At 54.8% G+C, this 17,465-nt stretch overlaps 2 protein-coding genes across 2 annotated transcripts; one reads left to right on the top strand and one right to left on the bottom strand.

Moving 5' to 3' along the window:
- The first annotated feature begins 1,313 nt into the window (after positions 1-1,313).
- Pnmt (phenylethanolamine N-methyltransferase) lies at positions 1,314-3,041 on the top strand. The gene is made up of 3 exons (XM_075941789.1): positions 1,314-1,699; positions 2,297-2,504; positions 2,597-3,041. Exons 1-3 carry the CDS (start codon positions 1,495-1,497, stop codon positions 3,039-3,041), a joined length of 858 nt encoding a protein of 285 aa, XP_075797904.1. The 5' UTR covers positions 1,314-1,494.
- Positions 3,042-3,767: 726 nt separating this feature from the next.
- On the bottom strand, positions 3,768-15,000 carry Pgap3 (post-GPI attachment to proteins phospholipase 3). The gene is made up of 8 exons (XM_075990837.1): positions 14,743-15,000; positions 13,375-13,472; positions 12,347-12,499; positions 6,808-6,870; positions 6,218-6,279; positions 5,799-5,935; positions 5,413-5,617; positions 3,768-5,248 (listed from the first exon to the last, which is right to left on the bottom strand). The coding sequence occupies exons 1-8, from the start codon at positions 14,921-14,923 to the stop codon at positions 5,185-5,187; spliced, it is 963 nt and encodes a 320-aa protein (XP_075846952.1). The 5' UTR covers positions 14,924-15,000; the 3' UTR covers positions 3,768-5,184.
- Positions 15,001-17,465: the final 2,465 nt, after the last annotated feature.

The following is a 17,465-nucleotide window of genomic DNA, read 5'->3' as shown; positions in this document are numbered from 1 at the left end:
GGCCCCCCTTCCTGTGTCACTGCCCGGTCCTGGCTTTCGTGTCCACTCCCTGGCACTGGAGAGTACCTAGCAGGCCAGCTGGCATCAGGGTTTGTTTAAATGATATCTGTGGAGGATATGGAAGGGGCTGGCACAGAGGCTGCCCTTGGCTGTGCCTTGGGGTGTGGATGGGGTCAGTGACCCACAGGCCTGTCAGTTGTAGATCCAGACAGATTCAGTCCTTGGCTGGCAGCGGGTGCCCCACCCTCCCCGGCCTGGGTGGGAGGACAGGATCAGGTTCCTGTCTATGACCCCTGCAGCTGTTATGCTGATGCGTGTCCCATCCTGGGTGTCAAGCCAGCAAGGAGACCGTCCCTTTGGAATAAGGAAGGAGCGCAGAGGAGGACTGGATAGGAAGACCAGGGCTATCTTAGCAGAGACCAGTATCCTACCCACCCTGGAAGGGTGCAGGGCTCATCCAGAGAGTTCCTCTTTGGGGAGACGGAAGATGCTGTTGGCAGGGTGGTGTGCCCTTCTGAGCAGACGAGTAGGAAGAGTGGAGGCTTGTGTGCCAGGTCCCTGGAGCACCAAGCAAAACCTGCGAGCCAGGCCCTGCCAGCTCCTTGGTAGGGACAGGAGTGCTGACTGGGGAGAAGTGTCAGGGACCAGTATCCTTGGAATGCCAAAAGTGCGCCATGTGCCCCTCTAGTGGCCGTGGCAGTACCAAGAATGCGCTCAGTACTCTTTGTTCTTACCTGAGTCCGGTGTCCCTGGTGTGGCAGGAACATCCTGAACCGGCTGTGCTTAGGCCCCAGATAAGCAACGGACAGCCCCAGAGGCCCGCAGGGGATGCCCCGCTGTTCTGCCTGCTAAGAGCATTAGCCCGCTCACCTCTTATCTCCACTGCCATCGGATCCTCAAGGCAGAGAGACCTGTTCAGGGGCTCCCCCGGGCCACCAAGACAGAGGCCAGAACAGAGTGTCCTTTCTGGAAGACAGAGTTGGGATCCAGGCTTGGAGAAAGGGATGGCATTATTAAGAAGGGGGATTTGTAAGGGATGCCCCAAGAGAGGGGGGGTTTGGAGGAGGACACTGGGACTGGAAACATGGGCTATCCAAACCTTGGGAAAGAAAAGGGATGGAATTCTGAGCAAAAGTGTCTATGGGAGGCTGGAGAGGAGCTGGGATGCCTGGCAGGGGTTCCGGAATTGAGGTTGGGGTGCAGGGCAGCACTGGAAGGGGTGAGCAGGGGAAGAAGGTATGGGTGGAGGGCTGATAAGTGTTAGGTGCAGAGCGAGGGTGGAGCGGAGAGGGAGCTATCTATGTTCCAGAAGGTGCCCCTACACCCCCGCGTGTCTGTTTCTCCGGACACTAACAGAGATGGATGGGGTGACAGAGACGTAGTGGCCCCGAGCGCCTCATCCCTCTTCCGCCGCCTCTGCAACAGAGGGGTGGGGGGCCGTGGTAGATAAAGGGATGGCGAGGCAAGCAGGGGATAGGCGGCCCTAACAGAAGCATGAGCCGTGGCACAGATCCGAACCACGCTGCAGAGATGGCCTCTGATTCGGACCCTGGCCGGGCAGCTGTTGCCTGGGCTTACCAGCGCTTCGAGCCCCGCGCCTACCTCCGCAACAACTACGCTCCTCCTCGTGGAGACCTGAGTAGCCCTGATGGCGTCGGGCCTTGGAAGCTGCGCTGCATGGCGCAAACCTTTGCCACGGGTGAGCGCCGGAAACTGAGGCATGAGAGAGCAGAAGTCATGAGGGAAGAAAAGGGGGGGGGGAGAGGGAAACAAGAATGCACGAATGCACACTAGATGGGGACCAAGAAGCAAACTTACAAGGTTTGTGCAATCAAAAGCGAGCAAGCAAGTCAGCCAGGCTCCATGGTGGTGACTGCCTACAGTCCCAGCTACCAGGAAAGCTGAGGCTGGAGGACGGCTTGAGCCACGGAATCGGATGGCTTGACTAGGCAATTTAGACTCCTTTTCTTTCGAGGGGAAGGCGCTTAGGATTGAGAGACAGGCAGGGTGGGGTGCAGGAGAGACACTGACATGGAGTCTGAGGCAGAGGTTGGAGACTGTGGAGAGAAAGGTTGGGTGTCTCAGAATCTTCCGACTTGATCCTCACTAAACCTAGCTTTAGAGTGGTGGTTCCGGAGATAGAGGAGCCACGCTGGCCCCAGGAGAACCTGATTTCTGTGTCCGTCCATACTTGTTCCCGGCACTCACACTACCCAGAAGGGCTAGGAGAGCATGGGAGGGGAAATATGGCTGAGGCAGGGACAACCTGGAACCCCCTTCTCTCTGCTTCACCCAGGTGAGGTGTCTGGACAGGCCCTCATCGACATTGGGTCAGGCCCCACCATATACCAGCTACTCAGTGCCTGCGCCTACTTTGAGGACATCACCATGACAGACTTCTTGGAGGTCAACCGGCAGGAGCTGGGACTCTGGCTTCGGGAGGAACCCGGAGCCTTCGACTGGAGTGTGTACAGCCAGCATGCTTGCCTCATCGAGGGCAAGGGGTGAGAGCTGGGCTAGAAGCTTCCTGTGGTGTGGTGGGTTGGGGGTGGAGGGCAGCAGAGGGGCTGAGCCCTGCCTTATTTACCCTGTACAGCGAATCCTGGCAGGAGAAGGAACGCCAGCTCCGAACGAGGGTGAAGCGAGTCCTGCCCATTGATGTACACCAGCCCCAGCCCCTGGGTCCTTCAAGCCTGGCACCCCTGCCTGCGGATGCCCTGGTCTCCGCCTTCTGCCTAGAGGCTGTGAGCCCAGATCTTGCCAGCTTCCAGCGGGCTCTGCAGCACATCACCACACTGCTGAAGCCAGGGGGTCATCTCCTCCTCATCGGAGCCCTAGAGGAGTCGTGGTACCTTGCTGGTGAGGCCAGGCTGTCTGTAGTGCCAGTGTCAGAGGAGGAGGTGAGGGAGGCCCTGGTCCTTGGTGGTTATGAGGTACGAGACCTTCGTACCTACATCATGCCTGCCCATCTCCGCACGGGTGTGGATGACGTCAAGGGTGTCTTCTTTGCCTGGGCTCAGAAGACGGGGGTGCAGGAGTGAGGGCCCTACATGCCGGGTGTCTTGTGCCTCCCAAATTCTGTATTACCTGAAGTGGTACCTAAAAAAGCAATGGTCCCCAAATTCTGTATTACCTGAACTGGTACCTAATAAAGCAATGGTTCCCTGCTTGCCAGTGCTGTTTGTGGAGCTCCTAGAAGCCAAGAGTAGGCAGAGACCTCTGAGACTTAGGAGGATCCAATCCTAGCTTTTCTTTTTTTCCCTGGAAGCCTCCCTGAAGGCTTCTTTTTGTACCACCCATTCTCCCCACCCCAGGAAGGCCAAGTTCAGGAGGGCACAAGCAGCCCCTGCTGCATGCCAGGCACTTGTGTGTTTCTAGTGGCCAGTCACTCTGCCTCATCAGTAGCCGGTCCTGCCAGCTTGTCCCTAGAGTGAACTAGAGAGCCTGAGTAAGAAGAGCCACAGCCGGGGAGTCAGGAGATCCGGATGACGTGGTTAGCAGGGGGGCAGTAAAGTCCAGACACAAATACAGGTCGAGAAACAAGAAGTCAAGAGCTAGAGGTGCTAGCTCCCCACCACCACCACCAGCACGCACACACACACGTACACACACACACGTACACACACACACGTACACACACACGCACACATGCACACGCACACACAGTGGCCCAGGGCTCTGCTGGGCCCCATGCCACCCTCACTCCCATATACCCAGGTAGAGATATTCTCTCCGCCCACTTTATACACAGAGGAGCAGAACCAGGGTGAGGCCAGAAATTGGTTTATTACACACGTCCTTTATTGTCTCTGGCCTTAAAATTGTTCTTAGTATCAAAAAATCCTGATAAGACTGTCCGAGTACCTGAGCTGGAGCCCTGGCTCAGCGACCCTCCCCACAATGAGAGGGCAGGGGATAGAGGCAGAGCCCAGTCACAGACTGCCTTCCTGATGGGCTGGTTCAGGATGCAGGCTGTATGGGCCCTGCTTGCCCTGGGCTTACCCTGGGAGAGCAAGCTCCCCTATGGAGGGTGGAGACCCCATACAGACACAAGCTCCACACCCTCTTTCCCCTTTGCCTGATGCCCCCAAAGTCCAGGCTGTGACCAGGGGCTCCAGCAGGGAACTGGAGTGGGAGGCACACCATGCCAAGGGAGAGAAGAGCCAAGGGGGGACACTTTGTCCCTTCCTCGCTCTGCCCTCCAGGGGCTAGTTCTGCAGGGTGCTCTCAGGACATGCAGCGGGGGGTGGGAGCTGTGATTTGGAGTGGAAGTGGAGGCCAAAGGGGTCCTGGGTGGCATCCACACGCACTGCACCCAACAGGTCATGTGCACATACTAGCAGCTGGCAGGACTTGGGGTCTTGGGGAGACTTGGACTCAAATGGCTGCTGGTGATGGCTTGGTTCCCCCATTCCACTCCCGCCTCCTACGAGTGTAGCACATTCATGTTCATCTCAGACATACCTTCCCAAGCCACCCTCGCCCACCTGCCTCCTGAGCACACAGCCACTCTCTGCACAGGCCCACGATGCCCCAGTGCTGCCAAACTCAGCTCCTTGACTATCTCTGCGCCTAGCTTGGTCCACATCCCTCTATGTGTGAATGTGCCCACTCCCAACCAGAACGGAAGCCAGAGTTCTAATCCTGAGTCCCCGGGGGTCTTGGCTCTGAAGGAAAGGGTGGCTGGTTCAAGAGACAGGGTGAAAGCCCCTCCTTGGTACCAGCGCCCCGCAGCTCAGTTCCTCAGACGCACGAAGAAACCTGGGCAGCCGAAGAGCAGGCCTCTAGTGCCACCTAGTGGCTCCCTGACAAAAAGAGACCCCAATGTACCCCAAAAGCCTGTAGGTGTGGCACTTAGGGGTAAGTGGCCCTACGTGGGGTGGTACTATCAGGGTGTGCGATGTGGAGAAGGGAGTGGGCTGAAGAGACAGAAGCAGCACTTCTCTCTGGAGACCTCAACACCTGTTCCCAGTTCAGCCCCAGGCACAGCTGGGCTGCCTACTTCCTGTCCCAGAAGCGAGGAGGCCCTGGCTGTGAAAGCTAGCAAGGGGCGGGTGGCTCTATGATTCCAAGCCCATACCCCACATGTTCAAGTTCAAGAAGCTAAAAGGAGAAAACAGTCATCTCAAGGGGGAGAAGGGAAGAGAAGCAGGAGCGAGGCCGGTGTGTCCCTTTCGAGCATCTTTAGTCTAGCTTGAACTTGGCTTCATATTCCTTCAGCAGGTACAGGCTGTCATCTTCCAGAAACCTGTGGGTGTGGAGATGACCCCACTGAGGCAGTCACCCAGCTCTGAGAACCCCCCCAGACAGTGGAGTGACAGCAGGCAAGTGGGAAGGCCGAGTGGGCACAGGGAGCCCCAGTCTGCCCTAGGGTGCAGAGGAGGAAACCCCGAGGCAGGGGGTGGCACTCACCTGAAAAAGAGGATGTGGAGAGGGATCGTGCTGATGTGCCAGATGGCGTGGGCGTCCAGGACCCAGAAGAGGGGCGGGAAGTCGAGCAGCTCCAGCAGGGACAGCGCCTGCAGCAGCAGCACCACCACCACACACCTGCGCGTGTGCGGCAGGCGCCGGCGGTTCCATAGGCACCAGGCCAGCCACCAGGCCAGGTTCACCAGGCCTGGGGGCCAGGGACACAAGAGGTCCACTCACTGGCCGTCCTCTTTGACTCTAGCTGCCTCGCCCCGACTCCACCCACCACCAGCCTCCCATCTCAACTCCTCCCTGCCCTCAAGAGTCTCTCTAGAGCATCCCCCAGGGAGCCACCTCCTGCCCACCCACAGCTCTGCAAGGGGCCTCACCTATGGCCACGTTGGCCATCATGTTGTAGCCATAGTCGAAGCGGACGAGGCTCAGGTAAGAGATGTGCGCTGACAGGAGCAGCAGCAGCAGGGCGCCGAAGGCACTGGCCACGGACGGGTGCTGCAGTCCCACGGTCCTGTCCACCACCCAGAGCAGCTCAGACAGTGGCTGGCTGGCTATCCCCAGAGCCATGTTCCTGCAACTACCCCCTCGCCCAAAGGGGTGAGGGCTTGCTGAAGCCACTGTCCTTCCCTGCCCCCGCTGAACCAATGGTTTCCCAGAAACCAAGGGCCACAAGGAGAAGCCAGATCCCTTCTGTCCCTGGCACCCCCACCCAAGACAGCCCTGCAGAAACGTGAGAAGGCTAAGGAAGACGCTCTGGACAGTTCCCTCTCTGCCCACAGCCCCCAGGGCTCACCTGACACAGCACAGGTAAACAGAGTACAGGATGACAGCCGAGGCGCAGAAGTAGTCCATCTTCTGCGGGTAGGGAGAGCCAGGAGGGCCAGGTGAGGGAGCGGAACACAGCACAGGGCAGGCCCACAGAAGAGCCCCAGGGATGAGGCAGTGAGGGACAGGGTCTAGGCTTGCAATCTGCAGGAGCCCCGTCTTGCATCCCCTCTGCCTATGGCTGCTTCTCTGTGTCCACATTAGAAAACGTTCTACATGGCCCAGCAGTGAGACATTCATGGCTTTGAGAAGGGCCTCACTATGAAGGCACACTATGGAATTCAAAATGCCATTTGGGGTGTGATAGACATGAACTCCAGTCCTGATCACATTCGCTGGGTGACCCAGGGAAAACGACTTCATCTCTCCCAGGCTCAGTGGCCTTAGAGATCAGGAAATCAATGACAAAACTCTCCTGGCATGATCCAGGTAAGACTCCACGGGCTGCCCTGGGCTAGCAGACTCTGCAGATGGAGCTGTCTTCACTCTAAGGAGCCTGCTCTGCCCTCTCCTGGGCTCCCCTGGGACTGTACCATGCAGGGGCTGGGAGGAGCTCACCTCTGTGAGGTCAGTGTCCCTGGTATGGAAGACTGTGGACCAGAACCAAGCATTGAGGGACACCTGAGGAAGGAGAGGTCAGTCAGCATGCTGCCCAAGGTGAAGGAGACCTGTGGAGCTCTGCTGGGGGAAAGAGTACATCCTGTGCCTCAAGCCCTCTGAACAAACCCAGGCCTCACTCACGCCCAGCCGGTCCCCACAGGATTTCCCAGAAACTGTAAACTGCCACCCAAATCCCTCAGGCCAAAGGAGCTACAGTCCACAGGTTCTAGCCTGGCTCAGCAACCAGTCCTGGCAGAGTCGAGTTCCCAAATTACCCAATCTCTAAGACAACAGCCCCCAGGGCCCTGCCTCCTCCCCCACAGCCAGGTGATGACAACCCCACCCCAGCCCAGGGGAGACTGTGACCTCAGCTTCTGGGGGCGGGAATGAGGTGGGTGGGTGGGTGGGTAGGTGGGGGGCTTGAGCTAGTTTGGGGTGTGTCTGGAGCAGCAGCAATCCCGGGAGGGAGAGGAAGCAGATCCCACTGGAGCCAGCCTCTGAGGAAGACTGTGGCCAACTTAGCCCAGCTTCCTCCTGGCTGGGCCAGCCTAACCCGCTGGGCCAGTCCCTGCTCCGGAGGGTTGGGAGGAGAAGGGGCAGGGCTGAGGAGGCTGCAGTGGAATGGCCCAGGGGAATGCTGGGGGCCCTCTTCCTGGAACAGCAGAGCCTGGGACTTGCACACACACCATCCTGTGGGAGTCGCGGCTGGCACTTTCTTCGAGGCCTAAGTCCATAGCAGAGGCCCAGGTTACTGAGAGAAGGGCGGGCTAGGGAGGAGACAGAAATCTGTGGCCCCTAGTCACAAAGGGAAAAGCAGGGCCTGGGCTGCCATACCCGGGAAGGTGGACAGAGATGCCTGCCGGACAGGCCTGGAGGAGCTGCCCACTTGGGGACCATAACAAATGGTCAGTCAGGGGCCACAGGAGCAGGTCAGGAAGCCAGCCTGTAGGGTCCTGCAAGGAGGGGCACATGCTACTAGGAATTGAGGGCAGGGTGGAGTCAGGCAGGCAAGGTACTCCTGATGCTGGGCTCTGGCCTGGGGGCCCTCTGCCCCCCCCCCGCGCGCCCACTGTGAAGCCTGGCTCTCTCTCCAGCCAGTCCTTCTACATACGAAGGGCTACCTGAGGAATGACAAGGCTCTGAGGTGTGCCTCATGGTGGGTAGGCCTCCTCTGCTGGCCCTTTCCTCAGACTTGGGAGGCGCTTTACCATGGGCGCCTGGCTGTACCTCAGCCTGCTATGGAACCCGAGAGGGAAGGTCACAACCCATGTCCCAAACCAGGTTCGGTCACTCATCCTTAATAAATGGACTTACCAACGTGGTCACACTGAAAAGATCTCCTTTTTCTGTTTTCCACTACTCATCTGGCTTTTGAGGTTGGCTTATGAAGGATGAGTGGCCAAACCTGACTTGGGACACAGGCTGTGACCCTCAAAGTTCAGAGCACATATAAGGGCCCCCTCCTCAAGTGGGGAATGGTCTGAATGGCCCTCATGTCCTCCATCACAAGGCCTGTGGTGAGCTGGGTCAGTGTGGGGAGAGGAGGGACCCCGGGCTGGAGACAGGACCTAGGCCCAAGGCCCAGCATGCCAGGTGCAGGGACATCTTAGGGAGGAGGGGAAGGCAACAGGCGCTGGCAGCCAGCCAGGCCTTCTTGTCACCCACAGCAGGAAAGGGGAGGTGACAAGAGGGTTGATCTAAGTGGCAGTTGGAACACTGGAAGAAGAGGGTGGAGGTGTACTGGGCTAGGCCTTAGCCCCACACACAGGTGGGGGCGGCTGGGTTCTTCATCCCTTGCCTCCCAGGGGCCAACAACTTACTGAGTCCTATTTGAAGCCTGGACTCTGCACCCTGGGGACGTCCCTCTCTTAAGGAGTGTCCCATGAAGGGTGGGGTCTTTCGGATCCTTTCTTTAGACTCAAGACTCAAGGCAGTGTCATTAAGAACACAGGAGGCAAACAGAGAGGCTTTAAGCTCTGGTCTCAGGCAGCATTCCCTGTGTGTCCCTGTGCAAACTGTCTCTGTTTCCCACTACACATAGTTTTTACGGCCACTGCTTGGTACACAGGTGTTCTATGAACCTTAATTTCCCTCATCAGGTCCCCCAGGCTCACCCCACCACTTCCCTTCATTTGACCTCCAACTTGTCTTTCCTCGAGAGCCATCAAGATCAAGGTCAAATGGAGCTATGGGAAAAGTCCCTCTTCGCGTTCCCAAGCCACCATCCCATGAGTGCGGTCCCACTGTCCCATGAGTGCGGTCCCAGCAGGTGCTGTTTCTCTTCAGAGCTTGTAGTCAGACAGGAGTAGGGGACAGATGGGCAGGGAGGGGAGGGGCAGGCCCCGTGCACAACTGCTCTGCACTCCTTGGTTGCAGTGTGGTGGGCGGGACCAGCAGGGTAGGTGAGAATGGGAGGGCCAGGGTGGCAGTAGTGGCAGGAATGAAGGGACAGGAAGGCTGCTGGAGGGGGACAGGAGGCTGTTTCAAGTCTGCTGGCAAATAAAAAAACAGACAAAAATATCAGCCATGACACTGGTTGGATGCCAGAGAGCCAGATCTGTCAGGAATTTGACCCCAGTGTTAAGCCCCAGTGCTCGGAGCTGTCATTGACACCATCACGGTGGGGACAAGTGGATCTTTAAATAGCTTGGTGTCTCAGAAGTGGGGGAGGCAGAATGTTAAATATGATGTCTGCTGCCACCCTGTCCCCTCCCTGGGGCCACAGTCCAGAAGGACAAGACTGCCTTGGGTTCACTCTGAGGGGAGGCGGGGCTCTTTCCCATCATCAAAGAAGGATTCCTGGGCTGGCGAGATGGTTTAGATGAAGGCACCTGTGCCAAGCTTGATGACCCGAGTTCAAATCCCAGGACCTACACAGTAGGAGCGTATCAGTTCTCCTGAGTTACTGTCTGACCTCCACATCAAGCCGTAGCGCGTGCATTGCATGCACACAAACAAATAAATATTTACATTTTTTTTTTCATTTCTGAATGTTGTCTGCTTCAAGGCCTTTGTCACAGCTGGGAAGTCCTTCCTGAGCTCTGGCCACCCTCCTGTACAGCTCCAGCCTATCTCCTGAAGCTTTCTCAACAGAGATGTCAAAATCAGTCCCTGCCATTTCATCTCCCTCTGCATGTGAGGATCTTTCTGCTGGACAAAGGTGTGGGGAATTGGTTCAGTCTCCTAGCTTTGGCAGAGCGCCAGGCCCCGTACTCCAGGAAGTCAAAGGGCTACAGCATACACAACTCAGGCAGGTTCCCCAGCCCTTCCAGGTACCTGCCCAGGCTGCACCTGGGTCGAAATAGCAAGGCAGGGGATGCCTTCCCGTGCTGAAGTTTCAGGGACTCCACTGAGGGCCAGGGTTATCGGAGAATAGACACCCCTGGCCCATCACAGGACTGGAGCTGGCAAAGGGCCCTGCCATCCACACCCCAGCACAAATGAGGGCCACACTTGTTCCAGAAGCCCCGGCCCAGGACAAAGTCCGCCGCCACGCCCTCTGGGGAGAAACACAAGGCGCAGTGGCAAGTGTGAAATCCAGACCAGAATAAGTGCAACGGTGCCTGCCTACCACAGCAACGCCCAGCCGCTCACAGGGAGGGCGAACCACTGACAGCCATCCTGGGCTATACAGTGAGACCATGTCTCAGCAAAGCAAAATCTAAACCATCTCACCAGAGCAGACCCTGTGTCCCTGGAGACCCCATAAAGGCAAGAAGGGGTTCCCACAACTTGGCATCTGTCCCCTACTGGAGGACGTGTGTTTATTCCAGCGAGCACTCAGACCCTGCTGCCCAGCAGTGCAGTGCCAGAAGCTAGCCCTGTCTTCTCTACTTGCTGACTTCTTAGCTGCTATCTGAGGCCAAGCCCTGTGTGCTTGAGTCTTACTCAAGCACAGGTATATGACAAGGATCCCATGAGGAAACGCTGGTCAAACGCTAGGGACAAGCCCAGCACCACAAGCACATGGCTTTCCTCCATAGCGCTCGCTGTCCCAGAGCTGACTATGTAGCCCAGGCTAGCCTTGGACTCATGCTGCATCCAGGTGTAACTTCAGTTTCCAAATTTTAAAAAAGCTGCTTTGTTTTGTTTTTGATTTTTCAAGACAGGGTTTCTCTATGTAGCCCTGGCTGTCCTGGAACTCACTCTGTAGACCAGGCTGTCCTCAAACTCAGAGATTCACCTGCCTCTGCCTCCTGAGTGCTAGGACTAAAGACCACTATGTCTTTCAAGAAAACAAAAATAAGATAGGGTCTCAAATATGCAGCCTATGGCGACATTGAACTCAAAGTCCTTCTGCTTCTGGGATTACAGGCACGGTCACTCTGCTCAACTGTCCCAAACTCTTTCTTCCGTCCCTTCTCTCCCTTTCTTTCGCTGTTGTTCCATAGCCCTTAGTAGTTATAATTACCGTGGATCTACTGCCTCCTTCCTTGTCCATCCCCTCCTGTGTCCAACTCAGCCTGTGCCTCTCAGCACACCTGTGCTATCAGCTGTGGTCAGAGTCTTCCAGCCACCAGATCCAGGAGCTACCTTCTCTCCTTGTCCTGCCCTGGGACTCCTGGCTTTTCTAGCCTGCAGCTGCCCCTGACCCTTTGCTGTCTTTACTCTTTCTGTCCTCTGTCTAGAAGACTCCCCTGCTCTCCTCATGTTTATGCAGACACCTCCAATCCTCGCATCTGTCTCATATCCTGGGAAGCCTTCCCTTGTTGCCCTGTGGGGGCCCAGCCCCACCACACGCCCTAAAGCTCCTCCCCTCTTCTGTGTTTCTTCGAGGCTGTACTTTGACATCGATCGTGTGATGTGAGACCAGTACAAGAGGGCAAGGACCTGTGTGTGTTTACATGTTTGGGGCCTCCAGCACCCAGTAAGTGCTTAGCATGCAACAGGTGTCCAGAGGGCACAAATGGAGGCTCCTACGGCAGGAAGGTGGGTAGGTGAGGATTTCTTTCCCCTCAGGTCCGTCAGAGAAGCTCTGCCCCCAAGATACCCATTGCAGCTTCTTACTGTCACCCAGTGCTCCTCTGTACCCATGTCCACATTTCTCCAGTGATCCCAGGCCCTGGATTCTAGTTCCTCAGACCAGCCACACTGATGAGGCTGAGAATTTTTTCCTATTCAGGTGGACCCACCTGGGTTCTCCAAGGAGAAACCAGGATCAGGCTGAGTACTGATAAGACGTCTGGGCCAGAATAAAAGACACATCAATCTTCCAGAGCGGTCTTGAAAAGACCAGAAGTTCTAGCATGATCCGTATGATTCACTTCCCATCTGTGTTAGCAAACCGCTCAATTGAATCTTTTTGTAGTTTCCTCACTTAGGGCAACAATGTGTGACTTCCCTCCTTCCCAAGAAGACCAGCCTGGTAACAATGAAGGTGTAGCACCTTCCATTAGCCCTGTAAAAGAGAGACGCTGGTCTCTAGAAGCCCATCAGTGGGGATGGAAGGGATCCTCAGCTCAGAACAGGGTGTGCAGAGTCCTGCCAGGCTACCTACCCAAGCGAAGGCCATGCAGGTATGGTACATGGGGGAGGAGGCTGGCACAGAGGCGCGGTAGCGGCACAGCATCACCAGGCTGGCTAGGCCATTGAGCAGTGAGGCCACAGCGGAAGCTGGCTCTTGGATGAACAGGAACCGGGAGAAGGGCCACTGCAAAAGGAGCATAGGGAGGAGGCCTGAGGGGAGGGGAGGCAGCCTCTCGCTGGCCTGGCCAGCCTTTCCCTGACAGCTCATCACCAGCTAGCTCTCCAGCTGGTTCCAAAGCCTTACATTCTCTCCAGTCAAGGAGAATCTCTCCAGAAGTCCCTGGCTAAGACTGGACTCTTATCCTGGCCAGCAGGCACTGCACTGGGAGCCTGATTCTGGGGACAGCAGACAGGCCAGGAGAAACCATACAGATCTAGGTCCCATCCCTCCTCGGCTACTTTGCATTGTCCCCCAAGTGCCTGATTGCTTTGTGCTAAACTGTGATGAGTAATTCCGGCCCACGGGCCAAAATGAGATAACACTGGGTCAAAAGGCACCGAGAAGCTGGCCAATCTAAGGGGTATTTCTGATGATCTCGACTCCTACTGGAGACGCTATGGGAAAAACACCTAAGTCGGGGTCAGGAGCTATCCCAGTCAGCCACGAGAAGCTCAGCACTACTGTGAAGGGACAGAGATCTTCTCGTTTGTGTTTGTTGTTTTGAAGAGAGGATCTAACTATGACCCTATATGTAGCCTTGGCAGTCTGCATAGACCAGGCGGGCCTCAAACTCTAGAGATCCATCTGCCTCTGCCTACCAAGTTCTGGTATTAAAGGTGTGAGCCATCACACTTGACTTGAGACACTGGCATTATGACTCCAAATTCAGGAGCAGGGCACACTGGCAGGCACCACTGGGAAAAGCAAGAGCCTTCTGGGCACGAGTACCTGTCTATCCCTCCCTCCCTGTGACTCCCCACCTCAGACTGCTGAGACAGCAGGGGCCACTTGGGGGCTGAAGGCCATCGCTACGTACCTTTCCTGCCTCTCTAACTCACCTTGCCATGGAACTGGGGCACTCTGTGGCCCTCCTGAAGGTAGAGGCCCACAGTGAACCACATACACTCATACTTGCAGTCATCTCGACACGTCCAGCCTGAAACAGACAGAAAGAGCTAGCGCTGTCGTAGCTTAGGGAGGCATAGGCAGCCTGGTGCAGCCCACACATGGATGGAGGCCAAGAGGACCTGAAGGCTGGAGAGAGCCAGAGGAAATCCCCAAAATCTTACTTCCCATTTGGACAGAGAAGAAAGGGCAGTGTAGACACAAGGAGAAGGAGGGGGCGGAGAATTTTAGCAGTGGTAGCAAAGCAAATAGTTTCTTCCCCCTTTACCCAAGATGGAGCTCTTGGAATTGGACAGACCCCTCTATGGGGACCTAGGTTTATACTTCTTCATTCTGAATCCAGGGAGGAGCCCTTGGTGCCTTCCCACCTCCTGTGAAAATACAGCTCAGACCCTTCACCCTGGACTCCTTGGGTTCCAAGCTGCCTTGACTCCCCTATTGCCACTACTCTGTACACCGGGCTCCCCGTTCTCTGCGTAAAGCAAGCTGCCTTGTGTACCCAGATCTGCTCAGAGCCTCCAAGCTCTCTGTTTCCTCTTTCTGGAATGGAAAGGGTAGCAGTGAAGATGAGCTGTTGGTCAAACAGGTCAGAACTGGAAATTCTGCTTTACCACTTTATAGACGGTGTGACCCTGGGCAAGGGACTTAATCTGTCTGAGTGTTCCCACCTGTAAAATAGATCGGGGCACTATCTGAATGAGTTCTGGCGAAAGTCAACTGACCTGCCGGGAAGCCTGTCAAGTGTGGGTGCCCAATATGTTGGTTCACATCCATTCTCTCCTCTTTAAATTGTTTCACGGTGATCCCTGCCTCCACCCCTTGAAGCGGACTCCATTCCTTCCTGTTCCAATTGCATATAGTGCCTAATGTACGGGTCTATTAGGGTTCAAACCACTGTGTCTTTGTGAAGGATCCTATTCACCGCCTTCGGGGAAGGAGAGGCTATAAACCCGGAAGGGCAGGCTCCTGGTCTGCAGCCTGTGTTATTTCAGGTCTTGCAAGCCATGTTTAACAAGTAGTGGTTTGAATAAATATAAAGAAGCCTCTGGGAGGCTCGGACAGAGTGATGAGACTCCCCCCTACACACACACACACACACACGCACACACACACACACACACACACACACACACACACACACACACACACACACACACACACACACACACTCAGGAGGTTCCACACCTTAATATTCGTGAGAGAACCCATGGGGAAACTGAGGTTCTGAGATTTCAGAGTAGGGCACAATAGGCGGGGCTAAAGTCAATGGGCGGGGCTTACCCATGGAGGGTGGGGCTTACCAGCTAGGCTCATGTAGATTGGCTGGAGGGAGCGGAAGTGCTTCAGTGCGTCCCCCGAACAGTTCCGTTCCTCGCACTGGAGCACGCAGTCGCGGTATACCGGCTCGCGATCGCCCTGGGAGCCCCACGCAAGCCCCACTGCCGCAGTTAGCAGCAGCAGCCGCGCCGTTTGCTCAGCCATCCTGTCACTCTGCCGGGCCACCGAGGGAGGAGCTTGGGAGTGTGCGAAGCCCCACTTCCGTAACAACCGGAAGTACCTTCTTCACCGTTGCACCCTTCGTTGACGACCGCCCACTTTAAATGAAAATTCCCGGATTTCAGTGGGCGGAGATCCCCGCCTCTAACCTGCTGTCTACTCTTAACGCAGCATTCGAGGGGGAAGGGATGGTGTGTATTTGGGAGCAAATTAGTTATTTTTCTCACTTCTGTCTCCACGGTCTCTTTGTTTCAAGCGGGTCCCTTCTGTCACCAGCCCTCTTAGATTCCAGTTTTCAAATGTTCTGGGGTCTCCACCTCCATTTCTTGTGCCATCATCTTGATTAAAGAAACTACCGTTAAAGTAGCTGCAGAACTTCTTTAATAGGCGTCCCTGACCCTACTTTGGTCCCCTTCAGTAGGCATTCCTATTACTGTGATAAAGACCATGACTAAAAGCAACTTGGGAAGGAAAGGGCTTGTCCTACAGAACCCCGTCACAGCCCATCATTAAGGGAAGCCAGGGCGGGAACCGGGAGGTAAGAACTGAAGTGGAGGCCACGGAGGAGTGCTGCTTTCTGGTTTGCTTATAGCACCCGGTACCACTTGACCAAGGTTGGCACCGCCCACAGTGGCATGGCCTCTTCCATATCAGCTAATGATCAAGAGAGTGTCCCTCATGGGCTTACCTGCAGGCCAAAATCTGATGAAGGCATTTATTTTCTCAACTGAGATTCCTTTTTCCCAGATGACCCTAACGTATGTCAAGCTGACAAAAACAAAACAAAACCCTCAAAAAAAAAAAAACTAATCACAGCTCCATTTTCTAAAATTCAAAATTGACCCATCACTTTCTTTTTTAAAACTCCTTGCTAACTCCTCAACCCTTGCATGACCTGGCCTGCTGGTCTCCACTCCATTGCTCCAGCTCCACTTCAAAGGTCCACATCTCTGGTGCCTCCTTCCCTTTTCTGCTTTATATCATGTCATTGGTCCTTTTGCTTCTGCTTGTTTTCCTGTTATCAATTGAAGGCCACCTGCTGGGAGTGATCATTAATATGGACAGGGCTAATACGCAGTGGCATGTCTTTCCTGTAAGCCATGGATCCCTTTCCTGCCCTGTTCACCTTTGGCACTAAAGTAGGACTTTGGCTTCATGTGAGACACCTGGAGAACCTTTTCCTATTTTTTTTAGTGAATGAACAACTTAAAAGTGTCTAGATGAGCCAGTCAAGTGGCTGGCTCAGTGAAAGTATCTGAGTCACAATCTTGGTAACCTGGGTGGGATCCTCAGAACTCGCCTAACAGTGGGAGCAGAGAGCCAGCTCCACAAAGTTGTCCTCTGACGTCCACAAGTGTGCTGTAGTGCGCACGCCTGAGCGCACATACATTATGCACACACATATGCACAACAACAACAATAAATGATGGCTCAGAAGTTAACAATGAGGACCGCTCTCGCAGAGGACGGGAGCTCAGGTCCCAGCATCCACAGGTGCCAGCTCACACCATTTGTAACTCCAGCTCCAGGGGATCTGATGACTTTTCTGGTCCCTGAGGGCACTGCACTTGTGTGCACATACCCTGATACAAACACTTGGGAATTGGATGCTTGCTTCCATGACCCCCATCACTGCCCAACCAGCAGCACCCGAATCTCACTGAAGTTTTGAAGTCATGTAACCAAATGCTGCCGCCGCCTCCCATTCTTTTCCTTCATGGTCTTTCCCTTACACCCTGGAAAGGGAACTGAGGTTGGAGGGTAGGATTTAAAGTTGATGAAGATGAGGCGTGGAATTCACAAGAAGTATCATGGGATTACTTTCATTCATCCAGCAAACAGCTCAGGGATGCGTCATTCATCCTGTATGTTCTGTGAATGACACTGCTTCCATTTAAATATCACATAAATAATGTCCTTGAAGTTGACCATCCAGTTGATAGGGATGGGGAGATTACTACTTTCGGTGGGACATAAAGTATCAATGCATAGCCCAGGGTGGCTTCCAAATTGGAATCCTCCTGCCTCTGACTCCTAAATGCTGGGAGTATAGGCATGTGCCACCTCAGTTCACTCCGGGAAATTGAAATGAGGAAACAAGCCAGATGTAGTCACACACGCCTTAAATTCCAGCACTCAAAGGGCAGAGGCAGGTGGATCTCTATGAGTTCCAGGCTAGCCAGGTTTACTTAGAGAGAAAACAAATAAAAAAAACCACAAAGACAAACACGCATGCACACATTCTCTAAAACGCAACAAAATAAAAAAAAATCCAACAAGCAAAAACAAAATGAAAAAGCAGGCATTGTAGTCCCCAGTAGCTGATGGAGAACACAATCAAATTCTAATATGACTTTGGATCTGACAGCCAGACCTTTAACGATGTATTTTTTATGTGGTCTTTATTATTCTGGGGATGTATCTTTTACGACGTTCCCAGGTTAAGACGGGGCATTAGGATGAAAGAAGATGAAATCCTGACAAGAGAAAGAGAAAAGCTTCTTCTGTTGAGTAAACTAAACTTTTA

This window comes from Microtus pennsylvanicus, chromosome 11 (assembly GCF_037038515.1).
Source record: "Microtus pennsylvanicus isolate mMicPen1 chromosome 11, mMicPen1.hap1, whole genome shotgun sequence".
NCBI classification, from domain to species: domain Eukaryota; kingdom Metazoa; phylum Chordata; class Mammalia; order Rodentia; family Cricetidae; genus Microtus; species Microtus pennsylvanicus.
The sequence above is the reverse complement of the archived record's forward strand: the minus strand, read 5'-3'. Positions and strand labels throughout refer to the sequence as shown.